Below are 18,784 nucleotides of genomic sequence, written 5' to 3' on the forward strand. Positions count from 1 at the left end.
CACCCTTCAGAATGTTTACAAGTAGCTAGCTAATTGCCTTTATTTATTTAGCTAGCTAGCTAACTGTAGGAACATTGACATATTTGTTTGCTTAGCTACATGGCTTATGTAACGTTACTCGATCCGCACTGTAAGGTCTTATTATCTGGCAATGCGAGACTGTTCCTTAGTAATTGGTTAATTTTGGCAGCAGGATGAGTGTAAAGTTTCACTGTCTAGAAAGGTATTTAATTAGCATAAGCATATTAGCTATGCTTTTCATTCAGAAGAAAATTCCGTGCTTCTGACATCAATCATTGTGCAATTGCTAGGATCCACATCCGATCCGCTGGAAAGCATAGCTAGCTAGCTAGCTAATTAACGTTCGACCCAACGAAATATCACATTCTGACTTTAAAGTTAGCGTTAACGCTATCAGTCACTTCAAATAGTTGGAACACCGTCCGCTTACGGAGTGTTATTTTGAAAGTTATGACAGGAAATGTGGCGCTGTATTCTCGCTAGCTTGTGTAGCTTCCAAAGCACATTGTGCTAGTGCTGTGCTACTGCTGCCTCCTGCCAGTGGTGGACCGCCTCTTCAGCTGCTGGGGACTGTGTCGCACATTTCCCATATATCTGTCGTTTGTCAGCACCTGGTTGCCTTTGGACAAGGGCGGTAAGGAATCGACTCCAATTTGGCTTAATTTAAGTTAAAATGAAGTTTTGAGTCTCCGCAATAGCACCCCAAAACGCGTGACGCTAACGTTACGCTAGCTAAGCTTGCATGTGTGCGAAGGTGTTCCTGCAAAAACGAGTTAAAATGGACTTTTCCAGTGTAGCAGACAATTATGTAACGTTAATTTGTTGAGTAACTCCCTTATCTAACGAACTAGCTAGCTATATGTCTGGTTAATTGAGTATACGCGTATACCGTTATGTCGTAACATCAGTCTTTTGGTGCCATGCTGTCACTTTGGAAAAATTAATGTATTAATTTATACTGGAATTACTATTACTAGTTAAAATATTTCTATTTGAACATAGGAACTTTGGTACTCAATTTGGGAACGCCGTAAGCCAGCAATTGGTTTTATTTTGACAGTTCAAGCCGGAAGTTTTTTTATTTTGTTTTACTTGTGAAACTTGAAATTGATCTCACTTTTGATCCGCATGGTGTCACCTAGTCTCTGGAGGACGATGCGAGCCAAATAAACTCAGGCGTTTGTAATTAAGTGATTTTGTAATTAAGTGATTATTTGTCCAGAAAACCCACAAGACACTTAACAGTATAGCACAGCGACATTTCAATTTTCGTTGAACATTTGTTAAGTAAAGGCTCTTTTTGAAGGACTTTTCACGCCCCTCTGTCCACCACGTGTGTTACATAAGTTGTACTGTATTGTGTCATGGCGTAGTGCACAACATACCCATTTTTAGAGTTAGACATGTCTTGGGTCTATCTCCCTCCTTGTGTTTTCATTAAGCAGCCATGCATTCCCAGATGCACCAATAAATTATATTTTGTGATCAATGTTAAGCCCATCCCCCCTTTGCCAGATGGGCAAGTGACCGTGTCCACCTGGCACAATGGGCATATGACATTGTGCTATCATGCCTGAGATGAAACCAAGTGGGACATTTATTGTATGCCATCCACCTAACAGCTGTTTGACTGTTTAGCAACAGATGTCACCAGGAAGTTTGTCCAGACTCTGATGTGAATTCCTTCGTGTTTTGTTAATGAGTGATTTGGGCAGATTTGACTGTACTGCAGCAATCACGACTGTCAGATTAACAAGTTAATTTCCCTCCTCTGGCTCTGATTTTCCTCAGGTGAGACGTCCAGCTTTGACTGTAAGAACGAATGTGCCCGAGAGTCTGACACAAGTCTGTTCAATGGCTACCTCAGGCCCCACCTCTTCTGCCTCCATCACTGCCACTGTGCCTGAGGGTTTCCATTATGAAACCAAGTACATTGTGCTCAACTATCTGGGAATGCTGCCTGTTAGTAGATCACAGGCACTAACCCCAGCTCAAGGTGACATTTTCTTTTGCTTCTCTTATAGTTTAGCAGTAGGTGAGTTAAGGTATTGCTTAAATCTCAAATTAAGGTGCAGAAATGACATGTCAATGTGTCCAAAAGAGACACAATGCTCATTACTGAAGTGTCAAGGACACCCTGTTTTAGTGCTCCCGACAGTCTCTTCATGTGCAGTGTGTGACCCATATTTTAGGGCAGACCTCATACAGCACGTGTGCATTCACACAGCACACAAATAGAGCTGTGTGCACATGCACATTTGGCAGTAACAAAAAATATTCAGGGTGTGTAGGCAGGTTGCCACCTGTTCACCAGCTCAATTTAGCCTTCTTGACATTGGCACAGAAACACACCCAGAGACTGAAAACTAAATACATGTCACATTTGTAAATCATGTAGTTATGTGCTTACTTTTTGCCATGAAGCTATGGTCACAGCATGTTACTGGTGAAATAACCTTTTGTAATTATTGATTACAGGGAGAGAAACATCCGACTTGGAAGGTAAGACAGTTTTACAGGAAGACCATTTTAGGTTCCCTCTGTCACAGCAGGGAAAACAAAGTTATCTGGGAAAAAAAGCTCAGGCATTTTGAGCAAGAAACACAGAAGTGAGTAAAAGAAAGAGAGGGGGAGTTGTCTATATTCCCTGGCCCTTTTTTTATTGTTGTCTGCATGCTTAGAATTGGCAGAGATTGTTAGATGAGTGGCTGATCCCTGCTTTCCGCTTGACACGGTCCAATTTCTGACGGCCTGTCATGTGTAATCACCGTAGGATAACTCACACACCAACGAACCAAAGCTAAATAGTTGGCCTGTTAGCTGTCTGGCTGAATGCTGAAACAGCACCAAGCCCAGGAAAAACCAACAGCGGTCCTCAGGGTGTTGATGTATGAGCTGCAGGGTAACGCAGACAGAATATAAAAAGGGTTGACCGAGTGTCCTCTTCCTTCCTGTTAAAACCCCCCGCCAGTATTTGATTTCCGCCTTGAAAACGTGAATTGGAAAAATCACATCAGTCAGCTGTTAAATCAACAAAGTATGATACTTCAAAGGTCCTTCGTGTTTCTTTCTATTGGCTGATAGTTCCCGGTTTAGCTGTGCCAAAGGAGTCCACATTCCATGATTTAAAACAAAAAAAATAGCGTTTGACGTGATTGAGAACTCATGGTCATACACCAGCAGCATTTGTGTCAGTATTGCGTGGTTCCTTATGCCCCCAGCAGTGCAGACTGAGTCTTGTAAATAGTTAACATAAATGTGAACTGTGCATTGGTGCCTTGTATGCACCAGATGAAAGAGCACCACTCTCAACTTTTCTTGTTTGAGTTCAGCAACATCATGCTGAGGAGGAGTAAATGAATAAGTTGAAAATAAAGGGTTTTTGGTATTAGCTGCCCCTAAGCCTGCAAACACGGTTCTCCCTTTTCAGGAAAGTTGGTGTTTATACGTGCACAACACCTGCGTGTCTAGTGTCATGTGCTGGCATCATTGGCAAAATCTGATCCCATACCTTATTTGATATATTCTTAAATATTTAATATAATTTATGTATAATACAGCTGCATAAAGGAACACTTATCTTGGTTCATATGTCATGTCTTTCTCTTTCAGGACATGGCCAGAATGAGAGAGAAAGGAGCACAATAATAAAAGCGCATGAGGAAGAGATGAGACAACTGGATGACGAAATCGCTGCTTGTAAGTGGACACACACACACACACACACGCACATCCAGTTCCAGTGGTTATCTTTTAAATTACTTTTTTTTTTTTATAAACAAAGTAATGTTCAGGTCTCAAGTCTTTGATTTCAAGTGACAACCATATGGTTTTGTGTAGACATTTGAGTGCAGATATATATATATGAACCACAAATATACAACTTTAAAGCATAGTTTAAATAAATGAAAGAAAACACACAATCAAAAACCTAAATATTGTAAAACTCTTCCTCCCCCTCAATTGTAAATTCTCTGGCATTTCTTTTTGCCATTCGTTTGTTCACATTCTTTTTCACTTTTTTGTAGACCGTTGGTCTGCCTGTGCAAAGAAATCCAGAGATTAATATTTGTCAATATATGACATGAAATGTATAGACCTAATCACCGTGACACAAAAATCACTTCCAGGTAGACAAATGGCAATTGATTTGAATCATGGCAAACTTTTATTTCTTGTGTGTGTGTGTGTGTGTGTGTGTGTGTGTGTGTGTGTGTGTGTGTGTGTGTGTGTGTGTGTGTGTGTGTGTGTGTGTGTGTGTGTGTGTGTGTGTGTGTGTGTGTGTGTGTGTGTGTGTGTGTGTGTGTGTGTGTGTGTGTGTGTGTGTAACCGAACCGAACCGACCTATCTGACGTTTCGGGCGCTTTATTTTCTGTACGTGTTGTTTTGCTGTGTCTTTGATAAACCAACTCTAGCTATATATAAGAGAGGACACTTACTTTATTGATCACCAAGGGGAAATTCAAGGTCCCAGTAGCTTAAAGACATCGCACACAACATACACATACATCACAAACAGGATGATAAAATAACAAATCAACCTGAATAATATGGAGAATAAAAGAAAAATCCACATGAATGTCCTAAGAGATGTATAAGCATGAGCCGCTTGCAGTGACAGGGCAGGGCCTGACCCTGTGATTCAGTCTGCATGGTAAGGTGCTCTACGAGAGTGTGTGTCATGGTGGTAGTGCAAATAAGTCCAATAGTGCAAGGATAAAGTCTAGAGACCAGCATTAAACATCTACAATATAAGAGAATAATGTAGACATGGTAATATAAAAACTATATAGCAGTGCAAGGATAAAGTTTAAAAAAAAGATGGCGTTAAATATGGGCATTATAAGGGAATAAAGTGGACCGTAGAATAGACACAAATCAACAGTCACTCTGACCACCAGTCGGACTGCCTGCTAGTTTGGGTGGTGTCATTTTCTTTAGTCTGTGGCCCAACAGGTAGATAAGGTCTCTGACCTAATGTTAGTGAAAGAGTTGACATACGAAAGCATCAAACATGCATTTTAGATGAGCGAGATGAGTGTGTATCCAGTTGTATATCCAGTTGTTCCTCTTCCAGTTGTTCCTCTTCCCCGTTTGCTCAGCGCCGTTAAATTGTATGTACAGGACGCAGGAGTTTTCTACCTGGAAGTTCTTGTAACCAAACATGATTGGGTCTATGCAGTGAAAGAGAACTTTGGTTTCTTGACATAACGCACAGTTCTCTGAGGAGCATGAGTCAGTGTCACTCCAGACCACCCTCCTTGCTTATGTGTTAGGGATCGACCGATATGGATTTTTTTTTAGTGCCGATATATTTTTTTTCATCAGCCTTAGCCAATGACCGATACGGGCTGCCGATATTTGGAGCCGATACTGCTTTTGCTCCCTCAATTTACATCATAAAAAATTCTGCCACACTGGATTTTTTTTCGGAATCTGCATTTCTTTAAAAATAATAAACAAAAACACAGATCAGTGTCACTTCTGCAATCATCTTACATTCATATCACCCAAATTATGTGTGCAATGTGCATCATATGGATGGGTGCACTGCATATGGTTAACTGTGCAAGGGTGAAAGGCTTTCATCAACATCTACAACACAGCCTTGATGATGCACTGCTTGCTGACATATGATAAGACCGATGTAATCAGGTCATCACGAAATGTCCTTTGTCAACACATTTAAATAATTTAAGAAAACAATAAACTTGAAAAGTAGCCACTGAAATAAAGTGTTGATTTGTAATTTAACACTGCCATGGTGCTGGAAGCCTGCCAAACGCCTTCTTAGGAGAGGAGCCTTTCTCTCCCTGACAACCACCATCCTTGGTCTTTCATTCATTCATGCTACTCAGAGAACTGTAGTTACATATGTAACCCATACGTTCTGGTTATCACCAGTGACCGTGCATTGAATTTATGAAGCAAACCACCTTACGTTAATGCGCTTTCCTGTTTGAGATTTCATTCTCCTGTGGTCTGTGTGTTTGCAGCCTTTTCCACAACAGGCTTCGACCGGCACACATCGCTGGTGTTTAACCCGGCCATCCCAGAGACCTCGATTGAAGACTGCCTTGCTGCAATGGGAGACCGGCTGGCCGCGGAGCTTGACACACACCTGGCAGCAGCTGTGTACACGCTCCTCGCAGGGTCAGTTTGCAACTCTCTGACTTTCATGAAAGATTTTAGTTCTCATGGCGGCACTGGTGTAGATTAACAGCATCCCTGCTCTGACGGGATCAATGCTTTTCTTGACTGCTTACAAATGGTAGAAGATTTATATTTCATGTGAAAACAAAGTGTGTTAGGGGGGCAGTGCAGCAGCAGCTATTCAATACTGATTGCCATTTTCCTCACTGCACTATTTCATATTTTTTTTAAGATAATTTTTTGGGCATTTTCAGGCCTTTATTGACAGGACAGCTGAAGAAATGAAAGGGGAGAGAGACAGGGGGGAATGACATGCAGCAAAGGGCCACAGGTCGTAGTCGAACCCGCGGCCCGCTGCGTTAAGGAGTAAACCTCTATATATGGGCGCCCGCTTTACCAACTTTAGTGTGTGTGTGTGTGTGTGTGTGTGTGTGTGTGTGTGTGTGTGTGTGTGTGTGTGTGTGTGTGTGTGTGTGTGTGTGTGTGTGTGTGTGTGTGTGTGTGTGTGTGTGTGTGTGTGTGTGTGTGTGTGTGTGTGTGTGTGTGTGTGTGTGAGACTTACAATCTCAAAGGAATGACAAAGTCAATGTTGATAAGCTGCTTCTTAGTTCATTTTCTTCTTAGTGAACTCTTGAACTTTAACAGTGAGAGGAAGAAGGCTTTGTTGCATGAAATTGATTGAAAGGCTTGCATTTACCTCTTGCATGTACTGTATTGAACACAATAACACACACGCAGATTTCGCTTGAATTTGACTTAATACATTCTGTCACACACACAAACATAACCCTTCTATTTTTCTAACCAGACAGTTTTGATAATCCAGGAATTATTGGGAAAGGTATTGTCACACAGTGTCAATCTTAACCCGACTGTGTTTATTTGCGCCGTGCTGGAGAAATGTACTAGCCAAAGTATCAGCTATCTCCCTCGGCTTGAGACTGAACACCAATGATAAAAATGCAAACAAACTATTGTAGATTGAATGAATCTAAGTGCGCTGAACGTAAGTGAGGTTCACCCGAGAAAGACACATGCTCTGTGGCCAACAGATAAGACTGTGGTTGTACTGGGCAATGTCCAACTGTCCAACCAAGACCATTCGCACACAGGGAACTACCCCAGAGAGTATAAAGTGGCTTTTTGGGTGTGTTCCTTGGATATACGATAAACACCGAGGGCACACACATTTGCAACTATAGTAAAAGTTTTAATTCTAAACACTGCTGAAATCCACTTTAAAAGACAGCCTGTGTATAGTATATAGCACATAATATAAAAAAAATAGATTCCAGGTGTGTGAATTTGACCCAGGAGGAAGGTGTGGCTTCACAAATCATCACTGGCACGCAGGGGATCGCTTAAAAAAAAACGTTGTGAGGACCAATCCAACATCAGTCTGACTTCATGAAAGCAGTTAATAACAGAAATCACGGATATACACAGAAAGAATGCAGCAAATTCAAGAGAAGCAGTAAGCCCTGGACAACACAAACACATTTTCTGTCTGCCCACATTTGAAGTCCAAACCTGGAGAAGTTAGAAGGCAAATCTGGTCTTTCCGACCAAATGTTTTTTGTTTTTTAGCAGCTCTTCGCAGGTGGACAAAAAAGTTAATGTGGGGTACTGGGTGTGTGGTGGCTCCTTACAATAATCCTAGGTTATTTCAACAGCGATATTCTAAACAGCGATATGTAGTCCTTATGTTTCATACCATTGATTATGTCTGTGTGTTTCAGGCCTCTGGACTACCAGAGTTTCAGAGACTCAACACGGGATCTCTCAACACACACACAGGGAGACTGGAGCAATGTGAGTCAGCAATGAGTTTGATCATGAACATTCAATCTGCTGTGTGTGTGTGTGTGTGTGTGTGTGTGTGTGTGTGTGTGTGTGTGGGGGTGTGTGGGGGTGTGTGTCCTCTTTGTGTCCCCACTTCCTTTTTTCTTTCCTTTTTTCTGCTCCCCCTTTAACAACTTCTCCTCTCTCCCAGGTGCTAGTACCTTTGGTGCTGCTCCAGGCTCTACAAAGCGAGGGCCAGTCCCTGACAACTCTGTTGCATCTGGGGGTGCGCTACCTAGAGGAGGATGAAGCTGGCTACATCATCCAGCAAGGGGGATGGGTGAGTTTTTAAGCACGCGATGGAGGAAATCCATTATATGTTTACCCCTATATTTCAAATTTAGTCACCTGGGATTAAAAATAGTTTTTGTAGTGCGCATATTTAGATGAAAAATGCTTGCACCATGCTCAAATGATAAATGGATGTACAGAACTCAAAATAGCCAGGTGAGGGCATCAGTGAGCTGACCTGTACAGATGTTTCACACCCCAGTGTCCCTGCCCCTGTTCTTTTCTGTGATCTACTACCATATTAACATACACATAATTAAAATGTACATCATACTGCAATAAGTATACATGACAATAAATCCTCATCAGACCATCTCCATAAAAACACAGTATTTAAGTGTAATCACTGGTATTTCTTTAGCATGATAATACCAACCATAATAATATTAATAATACTTTTTTTTATTTTTTTTTAAGAATTCTTTTTTTAAGAATTTTTTTTGGGAGCATTTTAGGCCTTATTTTGATAGGACAGCTGAAAACATGAAAGGAGTGAGATGGGGGAATGGCATGCAGCAAAGGTAGGTCCCGAACCCGCAGCCCCATAATAACTACATTTAAAACACAACCAGCCGCCCCCATCCTCCTATTAGTCAGGAGTCAAATGCTTTATGTAATCTACTTACAACTTAAACATCCCTCTGTTGACACAGATACATTTAATCATAGTTCAGACCAAAAAATGCGATCATATTTCTGTTACGCAATATGATGCTTTTTTTCATAAGGAAACATGATTCAGGGCTTAAAGTGCTCATATTATGCTTTTTCCCTTTCCTTATTGTGTTATATATCTTTTTTTGTGCACGTTACAGGTTTACAAGGTGAAAAAGCCCAAAGTCCATAGTCCAACAGAAAACACTGTTCTCTGTGCTCTATTGTAGTCCAGTCTTTACTTCAGAGACAAACGTGGGTCACTTTGTAACACACGTTATAATGCTCGCCTAGCTGCTAGCGTGGCACGCCCTCATACTCTGCTTCTGACTGGCTAGTAGTCCTTACCTAGCTACTGCGCATGTGCGACTCCCAACAAAGATGGAACAGAAGTGAGATGTCTCACTCGGTAGCTAAAACAGAGAGCTCAACACACAGGGTGAAAAGAGGAGCTGCAGCAATGTGCAGTACAACAAATATATGGTGTTTTTTGAAAATTAAACCTATTCTGCTATAACCTTTTTAAATACAATTACGAAACTGAATAAGAGCATAATATGAGCACTTTAAAGTACTCCGGCCTGGTGCCGGATTTCCGGCGTATGACTATTTTAGAGAAATACAAGTTCTAGCCATTCGGATGCAAAGTAGGGCAGGTCTTTGCCGAAAAGCGTGAGTGCGGTGTTGTCTTTGTGGTAACGCGGCTAAAAAAAATTAAGCAAAGTTTATCAAACCTGGAGAATGTAGATAGAGCTTTAGTCGAGAAAGGAGTTAAAAACAAATGGCGCTGGGCATGGATAGAGGACGAGGAACAGGGTGGAGACGAGGAAGCTGTTCAGCACTTTGTGCCTCAAACTGAGGGAGCCGGGTGCTTGCTTCTGCAGCGTATGTTTAAGGAAGATAATGTATGGCAACAGCGGTAAGAAAGTGCTTGCTAGTCATTAGATGCTAGTCACGAGTACGTTACCGTATCAACCCGTGTATGCACGTTCATAGCGGAACTCGATTTGTCGTCATGATGGCCCAGCCACTGTGTAAAAAGCTATCTGAAGACCAAACTGCCTTGACAAAGCTGTCTGTTTGGAATCAGCATGGCAGTTATTTAAACACACATGGCCTTGTCCCAGACAAAATGCGACGTTTTCAATATTTATACATGACGCGACTAATCTTAACATTGACAACCTCATTAATGTACTTTTTTTTTTGTTTTGTTTTTTTGATGATGACCTGGCCAAAGTAGCAACACTATCTTTTGTTTCCATAATGACTCGCTGTAAGATTTTGATATTATTATTATTATTATTATTATTGCAATATGTAATCTACATTGACTCTCAATTTAATGGTTGGAAGTAAAAATGGATTCAAAACAAAACTTTCCCCTTTTTTTTTATTATGACTTTTATTATTGTGTAATGTAATGAGAACTTGCACTTTAATCAGTGCATATTGAAACATTAAACTGTGACATTCCTCAGATGAGAACCCTGATATAAAGCAACTCCGGTGTAGTGCTTACTCACGCATATGAGGGGATAGCAGGAATATGTCTTGCCGACTCAGCCATATGATTGATACGATGCTCACACCTTTCCTGTTTTCGAAGTATTATAGGCATAATATATTATAGCCGTTTCTTGTGTTGTAGATTGCTAGATTTAGCTTCATCTTCTTTTTTTGTGTGATAATATTGCAGAGCGTTTTGTTTTCCAGTGCTGTAATAAGTAGAACACTGCGTCACAGATGGCTCCCTAGGAACAAGGTCATGCTGATGAAGGGTCACATGACTCGACACGTTAACCCCTGCTCCGGTTGCCATTAGCTTCGTGTCATGATGCTCTGTCCGGTTTCGGGCCGTGTAACGTGAACATAATGCGCCGGCTCCAAACAAAGCAACATTCTTGCTCCGTGTTATGTCACAGGGGATGAACGGATGATAGGCTGGGGCAGGATCAGCAATGGAGAGATGGAGTGGGGGAGAAGGAGGAGAGAGGGATTGCATGAAGAGACTAGTGATAGGAGGGGAGGGAATATGGAGGAGGGAGGGGTGAGAGATGAGGGACAAAGAGGATGGGCATGGTGAGCAAGTGAGAGCAAAGTGAAATCTCCATTAGTTTGACAGCTGCATGCATGCACGCACGCTTCTCTCTCTACATCCACTCCATCACTAGGACTGTCTATTGTCTCTTCGAGTGCCCTGGGGGTTCCAAGACTTCACATTGAGGTAGGATGTTTTACTTGGGATGTTGAAGCAACCACAGAGTGAGCTCATTGGTCTGGATGCGCGCGTGTATGAGAATGTTTACTCTGAGAAAGAGAGTGACTGTGCAGCAGTGAAAAACTAGTGGCAGCCGAATGGGTCTCTCCTATCTCGCAACATTTCCAATTTTGTCATTGTTGAGTGGTTGCATGTAAACATATTGTATGGATTGACTTTTTTTTATACAAATGTGAGAGAAAAGAAAATATAACACTGCTAATTGCTACTAAATGAGGAACACCAAGTACTTTTATATTAGAGGAGATGGAGTGCCGAAAATTTTTTCGTAATCCTATTTATCTCATTTATTTAGTAATCTGTTCCCGCGTTTATTTTGTTGAAATGACTCTAAACAATCTTAAACGCACAGATTAGTACGGGTCACTTTCCGGTGAAGTTGTTACAGTAGGTTTGGTCTCGTAATGCCTTTGTTAGTTACATCAGAGTACAATAAGGATTATTATGACCCCAATGTGATGTACACTTGATTTGGCAGGAACAAAACCAGCAGCCCTCAGACAGGGCACAGCCAGGGACGGGGAGGAGGAGGCCATGATTAGAGAGGGACAAGGGGGGTGACAAAAAAGGTTGACGTGGTGAAAGAAATCCTGTAATAAAGGAGATGTACTACAAGCTGTAAACTGGAGAGAGTAATGAATTGGTTGTAGTTGGGTGACTGTACCCCCACCAACCTCTCTTTGTTTGTCACAGCTTGTCTCCTGTCTGTCAGTCTGTAATGCTTGCGTGCTGTTGTCGGTCTTTCCTCCTGAGTAATCAGACTATTGTCCTTCAGTGACGTCTGACGGTGAAAACTGCTGCCTGAGAACTGAGTGCGCACAACAGCCATTTCATATTACTGTCTGTCCATGTGAGTGTGATGTAATATGACTCCTGAGGTTTAAAAGTTGCATGCTGACAATTGCACCTGGCCTCTTAGCGAAGAGAAAGGGTTAATGAAGTCATATGTTATTTTACTGCATACTTCACATGGTGGTAAATTGATAGTCAAAGCAGCATACCTTTTTTTTTAAAGGCAATAAAGCAACTTGTACAGGCCCTTGGTTTTACATTGGCATTATCTGCTGCTGCTCTTTAGAAGTGGTGATGTTGCAGTGATGATATTTTAAGGGTAAGGTGCAGTCAGGGTTCCAGCCTGAGTCATGTCACCCAGCACCCTTCACAGTGTAAAGTGCTCCCCCTATGTTATGTCACACCCCAGGGTGAAATAATGTGCATCACTGTGCCACTGCATTGATCAGACTAGACTATGTGCAAGACCTGTGCAAGCTCAGGAAACTCCCAAAATAAATCTCCATAATCCTCTAAAAACAGCATCACCAGGGGCTTGACTGGCCCACTTGTAGCTTGCTAAATAACTCGTACAGCAGCAGCACACGGGCTGACTGCCAAGGTTTAAACAGGGCACCCATCCATCTTCTGTCCTTTCGACTATCCATCAGTCTCACTGCTGCCCCAGCACTGTTAATGGGGATGGGCCAAAAACCAATATTTACTGATGCAAATTGTGTAGCTGCACATAACAGCAGACTGTTTTTAAAAAGGAGTTTTGCCCAGACCTCTCCCAAAGATGCAAGGTTTCATAAACTCATTCAGTCCTCAACTTGTCTGGGCTTCTGTATGAAGCCTAAGGTAATAATAGTGTGTCCCAAACATGATTTATATAATACAAATCAATGCTAAGAATGTACTTGCTTTTCCATTGTTGAGTTAAAAGCAATTGTGGGAGGAAGGTAAATTTAATAGTCTGTTTGGTTCACATAAATTTGTGGAAAAAACACTGAGATTGGGCTCTGGCCTCAGCCTGCGTAGCCATTCTGGATGGTGATAAATGACCAACATAGGGTGCAATTAGATGCTGACGAGCAGTCTAGCAGTCCCTCTTTGTCAGCTGCTGTGTGACCTCTTGCGGCGCTTGTCCGTTAGGGACAGTGATGACATAATCCTCATAAATGTCAAGAGTACATATGAGACAGTGAATATTACATGAAAAATAATCCCTGAAAGTCATTGCTTTGCATTATCGTAAAAAAAAAAAAAAAGATTCTTGTGGGTTTGACATTTTGTTGGAAAGTGGGCCTTTTGTAACATCTCAGAGCTAATGTTTGGTTTTGCAAGTGGATGCAGCATGTTGACCATATGTGGCAATGTAGCAAGTACTCTTAACTGTGGCAACAATTTGGCAGCGACTTCTTCTCGCAGAATCGGTGTGTTTAGTAGGGCTGTGCGATTAATCAGTTTAATCGTGATTATGATTTCGGCTCCCAATGATCACAAAAACAGAATAATTATTTAGCTTGTTACGTTTTGCAAGTAAACTCTTATTTTCTCTTGTGTTCTGAATGAAAAAATAGTTTAAATAGGAAAAGTATTGAGGCAAATTTCACAGTTGTATGTTTTTTATCGTTGATTTATTTAACTTTTTCCACTGTTTTTTAAGTTCAATGATTGCAACATCTTTCCAGAAGTCAAGGAGTAATCTTGTTAAATTATCGTGATTTCAATATTGACCAAAATAATCCTGATTTATATATTTTTTTTCATAATCGAGCAGCCCTAGTGTTTAGAGATATTTTCAGATTCAGTGTTGAGTGTCAGAGCAGGGTAATGTGTTACAGTGAAGCACTAGCAGCTCAGTGAGAAGGAAAAGGTAGAGCCAGGGCAGGTAGACTAGCTAGGCTGTACAGCAGGAATGTGGACTTGTTTGATATGGTTTGCCTTAAGGCGAGGAGAACTGTGGAACACGCCTCTCGACAGAACACTCGAAAGGTTAGTGTGCGTTTCCTAGCTTCAGCCGGGCTGGAGGACAACATGGAGCGTTAAGGAAAGAACAGCACATTCAGAGTGGATTGTCTCCTCAGGTGTGTGTTTTGCATTATTTATGCTTTGTTAAATTATTGGCGCATATTTAAACGTTTTGCAAGAATTGTCCATACATTTTGTTTGTTCATGAATCCTATGTTAAGTTGTATTATTATTCATCACTATGAATCTAGCTTTGGACTTGACCTGGCAAGAAAGCGTATTTGTCCTGTGTAATGGTTTATAGTTGGTGCTTGTGCTCTTCGGGTTGGTACACCCAGTTGGTATTCTTTGACAACATACTGTGGCACTCAGTCTAACCTCCTTTTGAGGTTTACCGTCGGTTTAATTTTGAGATCAGTGAGGATTTTGTAGAAGCAGGAGCTTGAAACGTACTGTAAATGCAGAAGGATTGATAGTTAATGTTCCTGAATACCATCAGCAACGTTTTGCTGTGGATTTTCAACCACATGGCATCCCTGTCCTGGTCTGTCCAGAAAGCAAACGTTGGATAACGATGGAACGCTGTTAGATTTAATCTCTTTCCTGCCTCCCTGGATGCAGCTGCCGTTGCATCCCCCAAAAGTCCTTTTAAGGAGAATAGCCTTTACAGCTTAACCATCATGTCATATTTACATAGGTCAGTTATAGTTTACATACGGTATGCTTGCTCGGAATTTAAATGGCGTGTGGATCAGATGCAAATTGGCGGTCAGGGACACTGAAGAACAAAATACCATATTATCATTTCTTCAAATGAGATAGTTTCCTTGGGAGCTGGACTGTGCTGTCAGAACCTCTCTGTCTGCTGCACTCACACAAACAAACACCGCTGTGCCCGCTGTCGGCTTCAATCTTGTCCGTTTAGGTCACACCTATGTGAAAATGTGCAATCCCATCAGCCTTAGCTGCACTTTGTGTTGCGCACCAAGTAGCAAATGTTAGCACGCTTCACGTTATACCTGCTGTAATCCGCATGTTTTCATTGTCACTGTGAGCAGCGTTGGCATGCTCAAGTTAGCATTTAGCACAAAGCACTGCTAGGCCTAAGCACAGCCTGACAAAGCAGCTAGCATGGCTCGTAGTCTTGTTGGAACAGCATTAAAGTGCCCATATTATGAAAATAATCTAATTTTCCGGGATTTGGGGTGTTATTTTGTGTCTCTGGTGCCTCCACACGCATACAAACTTTAAAAAAAAAACACCTTCCATGCTGTTTTGAGTGAGTTACGGGTTTCTGAATGTGTCCTGCCTTAAGTCTCCGGGTGAGCTGGTCAAAATCGGCACGGCTTTCTACGTCACTCGCCGAAACGAGGTGGCTAACCACAGCATGCTAGCTTGTTCTGAATGGCAAAACACTGCTACAACACACACAAGTTCTCCATAATCGACAAAAGAACTACTGACATGTCCCTGTTCTGCAGGTATTCCAAGCAAAGTTGGAAGTGCGCCTTCGTTTAGAAGAAGTCTCCCGGCTAATCCTGCCTTGTACTGACCGAAGTTGGAGAAACAAACCACTAGCTCGATGATGTGATCTTACCTAGCTACTGAGCATGTGCGACTGCAAACAAAGATGTTACAGCAGTGAGATGTCTCACTCTGTTGCTAAAACAGAGACCTAAACACAGGGTGAAAAGAGGAGCTGCAGAAATGTGCAGTACAACAAAACGTTGGTGTTTTTTGAAAATTTAAACCATGTAAACCTATTCTGGTACAACCTCAAAATACAATTATGAACCTGAAAATGAGCATAATATGAGCACTTTAAGTAGGATAGCAACAACTGAAGAGACATGGCTTGTTCATAATGTTTGTGTTCTGGTGAGTTTGAGTTATATTGCATTGTTCTGGCATAAGATGGGGATGTGCACAAGTCCAAAGTTAAGACCTGTCCAAACTTGGTGGGTTTTTTTTTTTGTTTTTTTTTTTTTTTTTTTTTATAAAAAAAAAAAAAAAAAAAAAAAAAAAAAAAAAACAAAAAACAAACAAAAAACCACCACCACAATTTTTATCCTTCCTTTTTTCCCCCCCCCCTCCCCCCCCTCCCTTTTTTTTTTTTTTTTTTTTTTTTTCTTTTTTCCTTTTTTTTCCTTTTCTCCCCCTTTTTCCCTCTCCTTTTTTTTTTTTCCTCCCCCCCCCCCCCCCCCAAACAAAAAAAAATAATTTTTTTTTTGTTTTTTTTTTTTTTTTTTTTTTTTTTTTTTTTTTATATAAAATTTAAAAAAACACCCCCCCCCAACCTTAAATTAAAATTTTTTTTTTTTTTTTTTTTTTTTTTTTTTTTTTTTTTTTCTTCTTTTTTTTTTTTTTTTTTTTTTTTTTCCCCGGACCCCCCCCCCTCTCCCCCCCCCCCCCCCCCCCCAAAAAATTTTTTTTTTTTGCTTTTCAAACCGCAGAGCTCCGCAGATGGCCCCACATCTATTGTTGATAAACCGCTGCGTACCACTAGGTGGCACACAAGGCTAACTTAAGGTGTAAAGCAGTGCAGTGTTATTCGGTATTTACTGTAGACTTCTGCACTTGAAAGCGTCAGTTCAAAAGTTATTTCAGTAATCACCAAGTGTTTTGCAGCATGGTCTAATCTGAATAAGAATTAGGGTGAAATAATTCTTCCGTCACGTTGCACCCAAAGAGCAAAGTCATTGTACAAGATCATACATCAACATTTCACTTGAATCTGTTGCTCAAAATTCTTCACCTCTTTTCTAATCTACAGAATGTTGATACGGTCTCTGTCTCCGTCTACCACAGGGTGAAATCTTGAGCCTCGAGCCAGAGGAGGAGCGTGGTGTGACCACTGCTGAAGACAGCAACGACATTTACATCCTCCCTGACCAGCTCAGCCCCCCCTCCTCGCTGCTCTGCACTGGAGACAACAACAACAGCAGCGAGCAGAGCTCCTGGCAGACGGAAAGCTTACCCGCGTCTCTGGCCGGCCACGAGTCTTGGGCACAGGTTGGCGCGATGGACCCCGAAGACGTCAAGAGCCTGGACAGCAATGAGGGCGTGGCTCTGGCCGAGGAGCGCAGCGAAAACAACTCCTCAAACTCGGACATCGTCCACGTCGAGCGCGAAGACGCTGAGCTGCTGGAGGAAGGAGGGGAAGTCGGAGCAATAGACGAAAGCATGATGAGCGTTTTAGGCACCGAGAGCGAGCTAGCCGAGCTTAGGGAAGAATTCAGGGACCAGTCTCCCCCTGTTCCGGTGTCAGCCGAGGCAGACTCCCCAGCCCCGGCCTCCCTGCTTTCACTAGAGGAGCCGGTTGTAATAGAGACGCCTGCAAGCTTGTCGGCGGAGCCTTCCCTCCTCTCCTTAGAACCAGAGCTGCCTCCCCCGGTCGCTGAAGCTGCTGCTGCTCCCCCTCCTTCTGAGCCAGAACCTGCAGCACCTTCATCTGTTCCTGCAGTTGAACCAGAGCCTGAGCCAGAACCAGAACCAGCTGCCCCCACCGCCCCAGTGCCTGCTGAGGTGGCACCACCAGCTTTAGCCAAGGAAACCCCGGCAGAACCAGCAGATCCTGAAGCCACCTCAGAACCAGCTCCTGAACCAGAACAGGAGCCGGAGCCCGTCGCAGTGCCTCCCGAGCCAGAGACTGTGGCAGAGCCAGAGGCCCCGTCGGCTGCACCCCTTGTCCTAGAGGCTGCAGTGGCCCCTGTAGAATCCCCGGCTGAGGAGCCCCCAGTGCAGCCGAAGCCAGAATCAGAGCTCCCAGTGTTCCTTTATGGAGGCGCTGCACTGGTGGTCCTCGCTGCTGTAATGGCATACGGTGCCGTAAACTACAGGAGGCATTAGAAAATCTTTCTCGGGGGGGGGGAGGAGGAGAATGCAAATTACAAGATGTTAAAGTAGGAATAAATGTATTGTGTTGGATTAATTAAACAAGGCAAATTTTTTTTTTTGCAATGCTTCTGAGGTTTCAAATCTGTGAAAAAGCCCCCCCAGCAAACCAGAATCTCCCCTTGGCTCATCCACAAGCTTACTGCTGGGAGTCCCGGCTGCTCCACTGCACCAGGAGCAAACACACAAAGGGGGAAAACACTCCACTGTTGTCCTTATTTTTGATTTTGCTCTCTTACCTTTTGGGTCAACTCACACTTTTGTGTTGAAGTTCTCAAGACTCCAGCCCTTTACCTCTTCGATTGGAAAGTTTGTGGACTTTTTATCCCTCTCCTGCTAGTTTCACTTTCTGTTGTGTCTCTGGCTCACCGTTAGGATTGTTTTGTACCATTTGAGTCAGCTTATCTACATGGGAACATTTTGCCGACGACGCTCCCTTAGCTAATTAAAACCTCAAAGCCCACTCTAATGTTGGGGGGCTGTGGGGACTCAAGGTTTTCCAGCTTTCTCTCTTTCTATGCAGAAAAGTGGCATTTACTTATATTCCCCCCCCCCACCCCCCCAACTGTGACGAGTTATTCAGATTCTTTCCCTGAATAGCAAACCAAACGTATGATGCTGGTATGGAGAAAAAAAAAACATCAATTTGATTTTACGTGGAACTGTGAAACCACTTCTGACACAGAACAGACATATTAGGTTAGATTTATGTTCCATCATAATGGTATTAAGGCATATGTATCACTTCACATGCAGAATATTTTAGCTTTTGTGTATTGAAACATTAAAGGTTTTGGATAAAAGCATTGAAATGTGTCCTAAGGTACGGTATTGCTGCTGCATTTGTGGAAATGATACATCAGTCATGCATATAAATGTGAATATACTGTGAATGTCCAAAAG

General features: G+C 42.3%; 1 protein-coding gene across 2 annotated transcripts; it reads left to right on the top strand.

The window, feature by feature from the left end:
• The first annotated feature begins 341 nt into the window (after positions 1-341).
• Positions 342-18,563, top strand: bcl2l13 (BCL2 like 13). 2 transcript variants are annotated; one of them, XM_039808805.1, is made up of 8 exons: positions 347-655; positions 1,813-2,017; positions 2,500-2,523; positions 3,634-3,720; positions 6,018-6,174; positions 7,914-7,986; positions 8,168-8,296; positions 16,796-18,563. In XM_039808805.1, the coding sequence occupies exons 2-8, from the start codon at positions 1,876-1,878 to the stop codon at positions 17,834-17,836; spliced, it is 1,653 nt and encodes a 550-aa protein (XP_039664739.1). In that variant the 5' UTR covers positions 347-655; positions 1,813-1,875; the 3' UTR covers positions 17,837-18,563. The 2 variants fall into 2 exon arrangements, with proteins under 2 accessions (XP_039664740.1, XP_039664739.1); XM_039808806.1 differs by lacking the exon at positions 2,500-2,523 and having other exon boundaries at positions 342-655.
• The last annotated feature ends 221 nt before the right edge of the window (positions 18,564-18,784 follow it).

This window comes from Perca fluviatilis, chromosome 8, assembly GCF_010015445.1.
Source record: "Perca fluviatilis chromosome 8, GENO_Pfluv_1.0, whole genome shotgun sequence".
Lineage (NCBI taxonomy): Eukaryota > Metazoa > Chordata > Actinopteri > Perciformes > Percidae > Perca > Perca fluviatilis.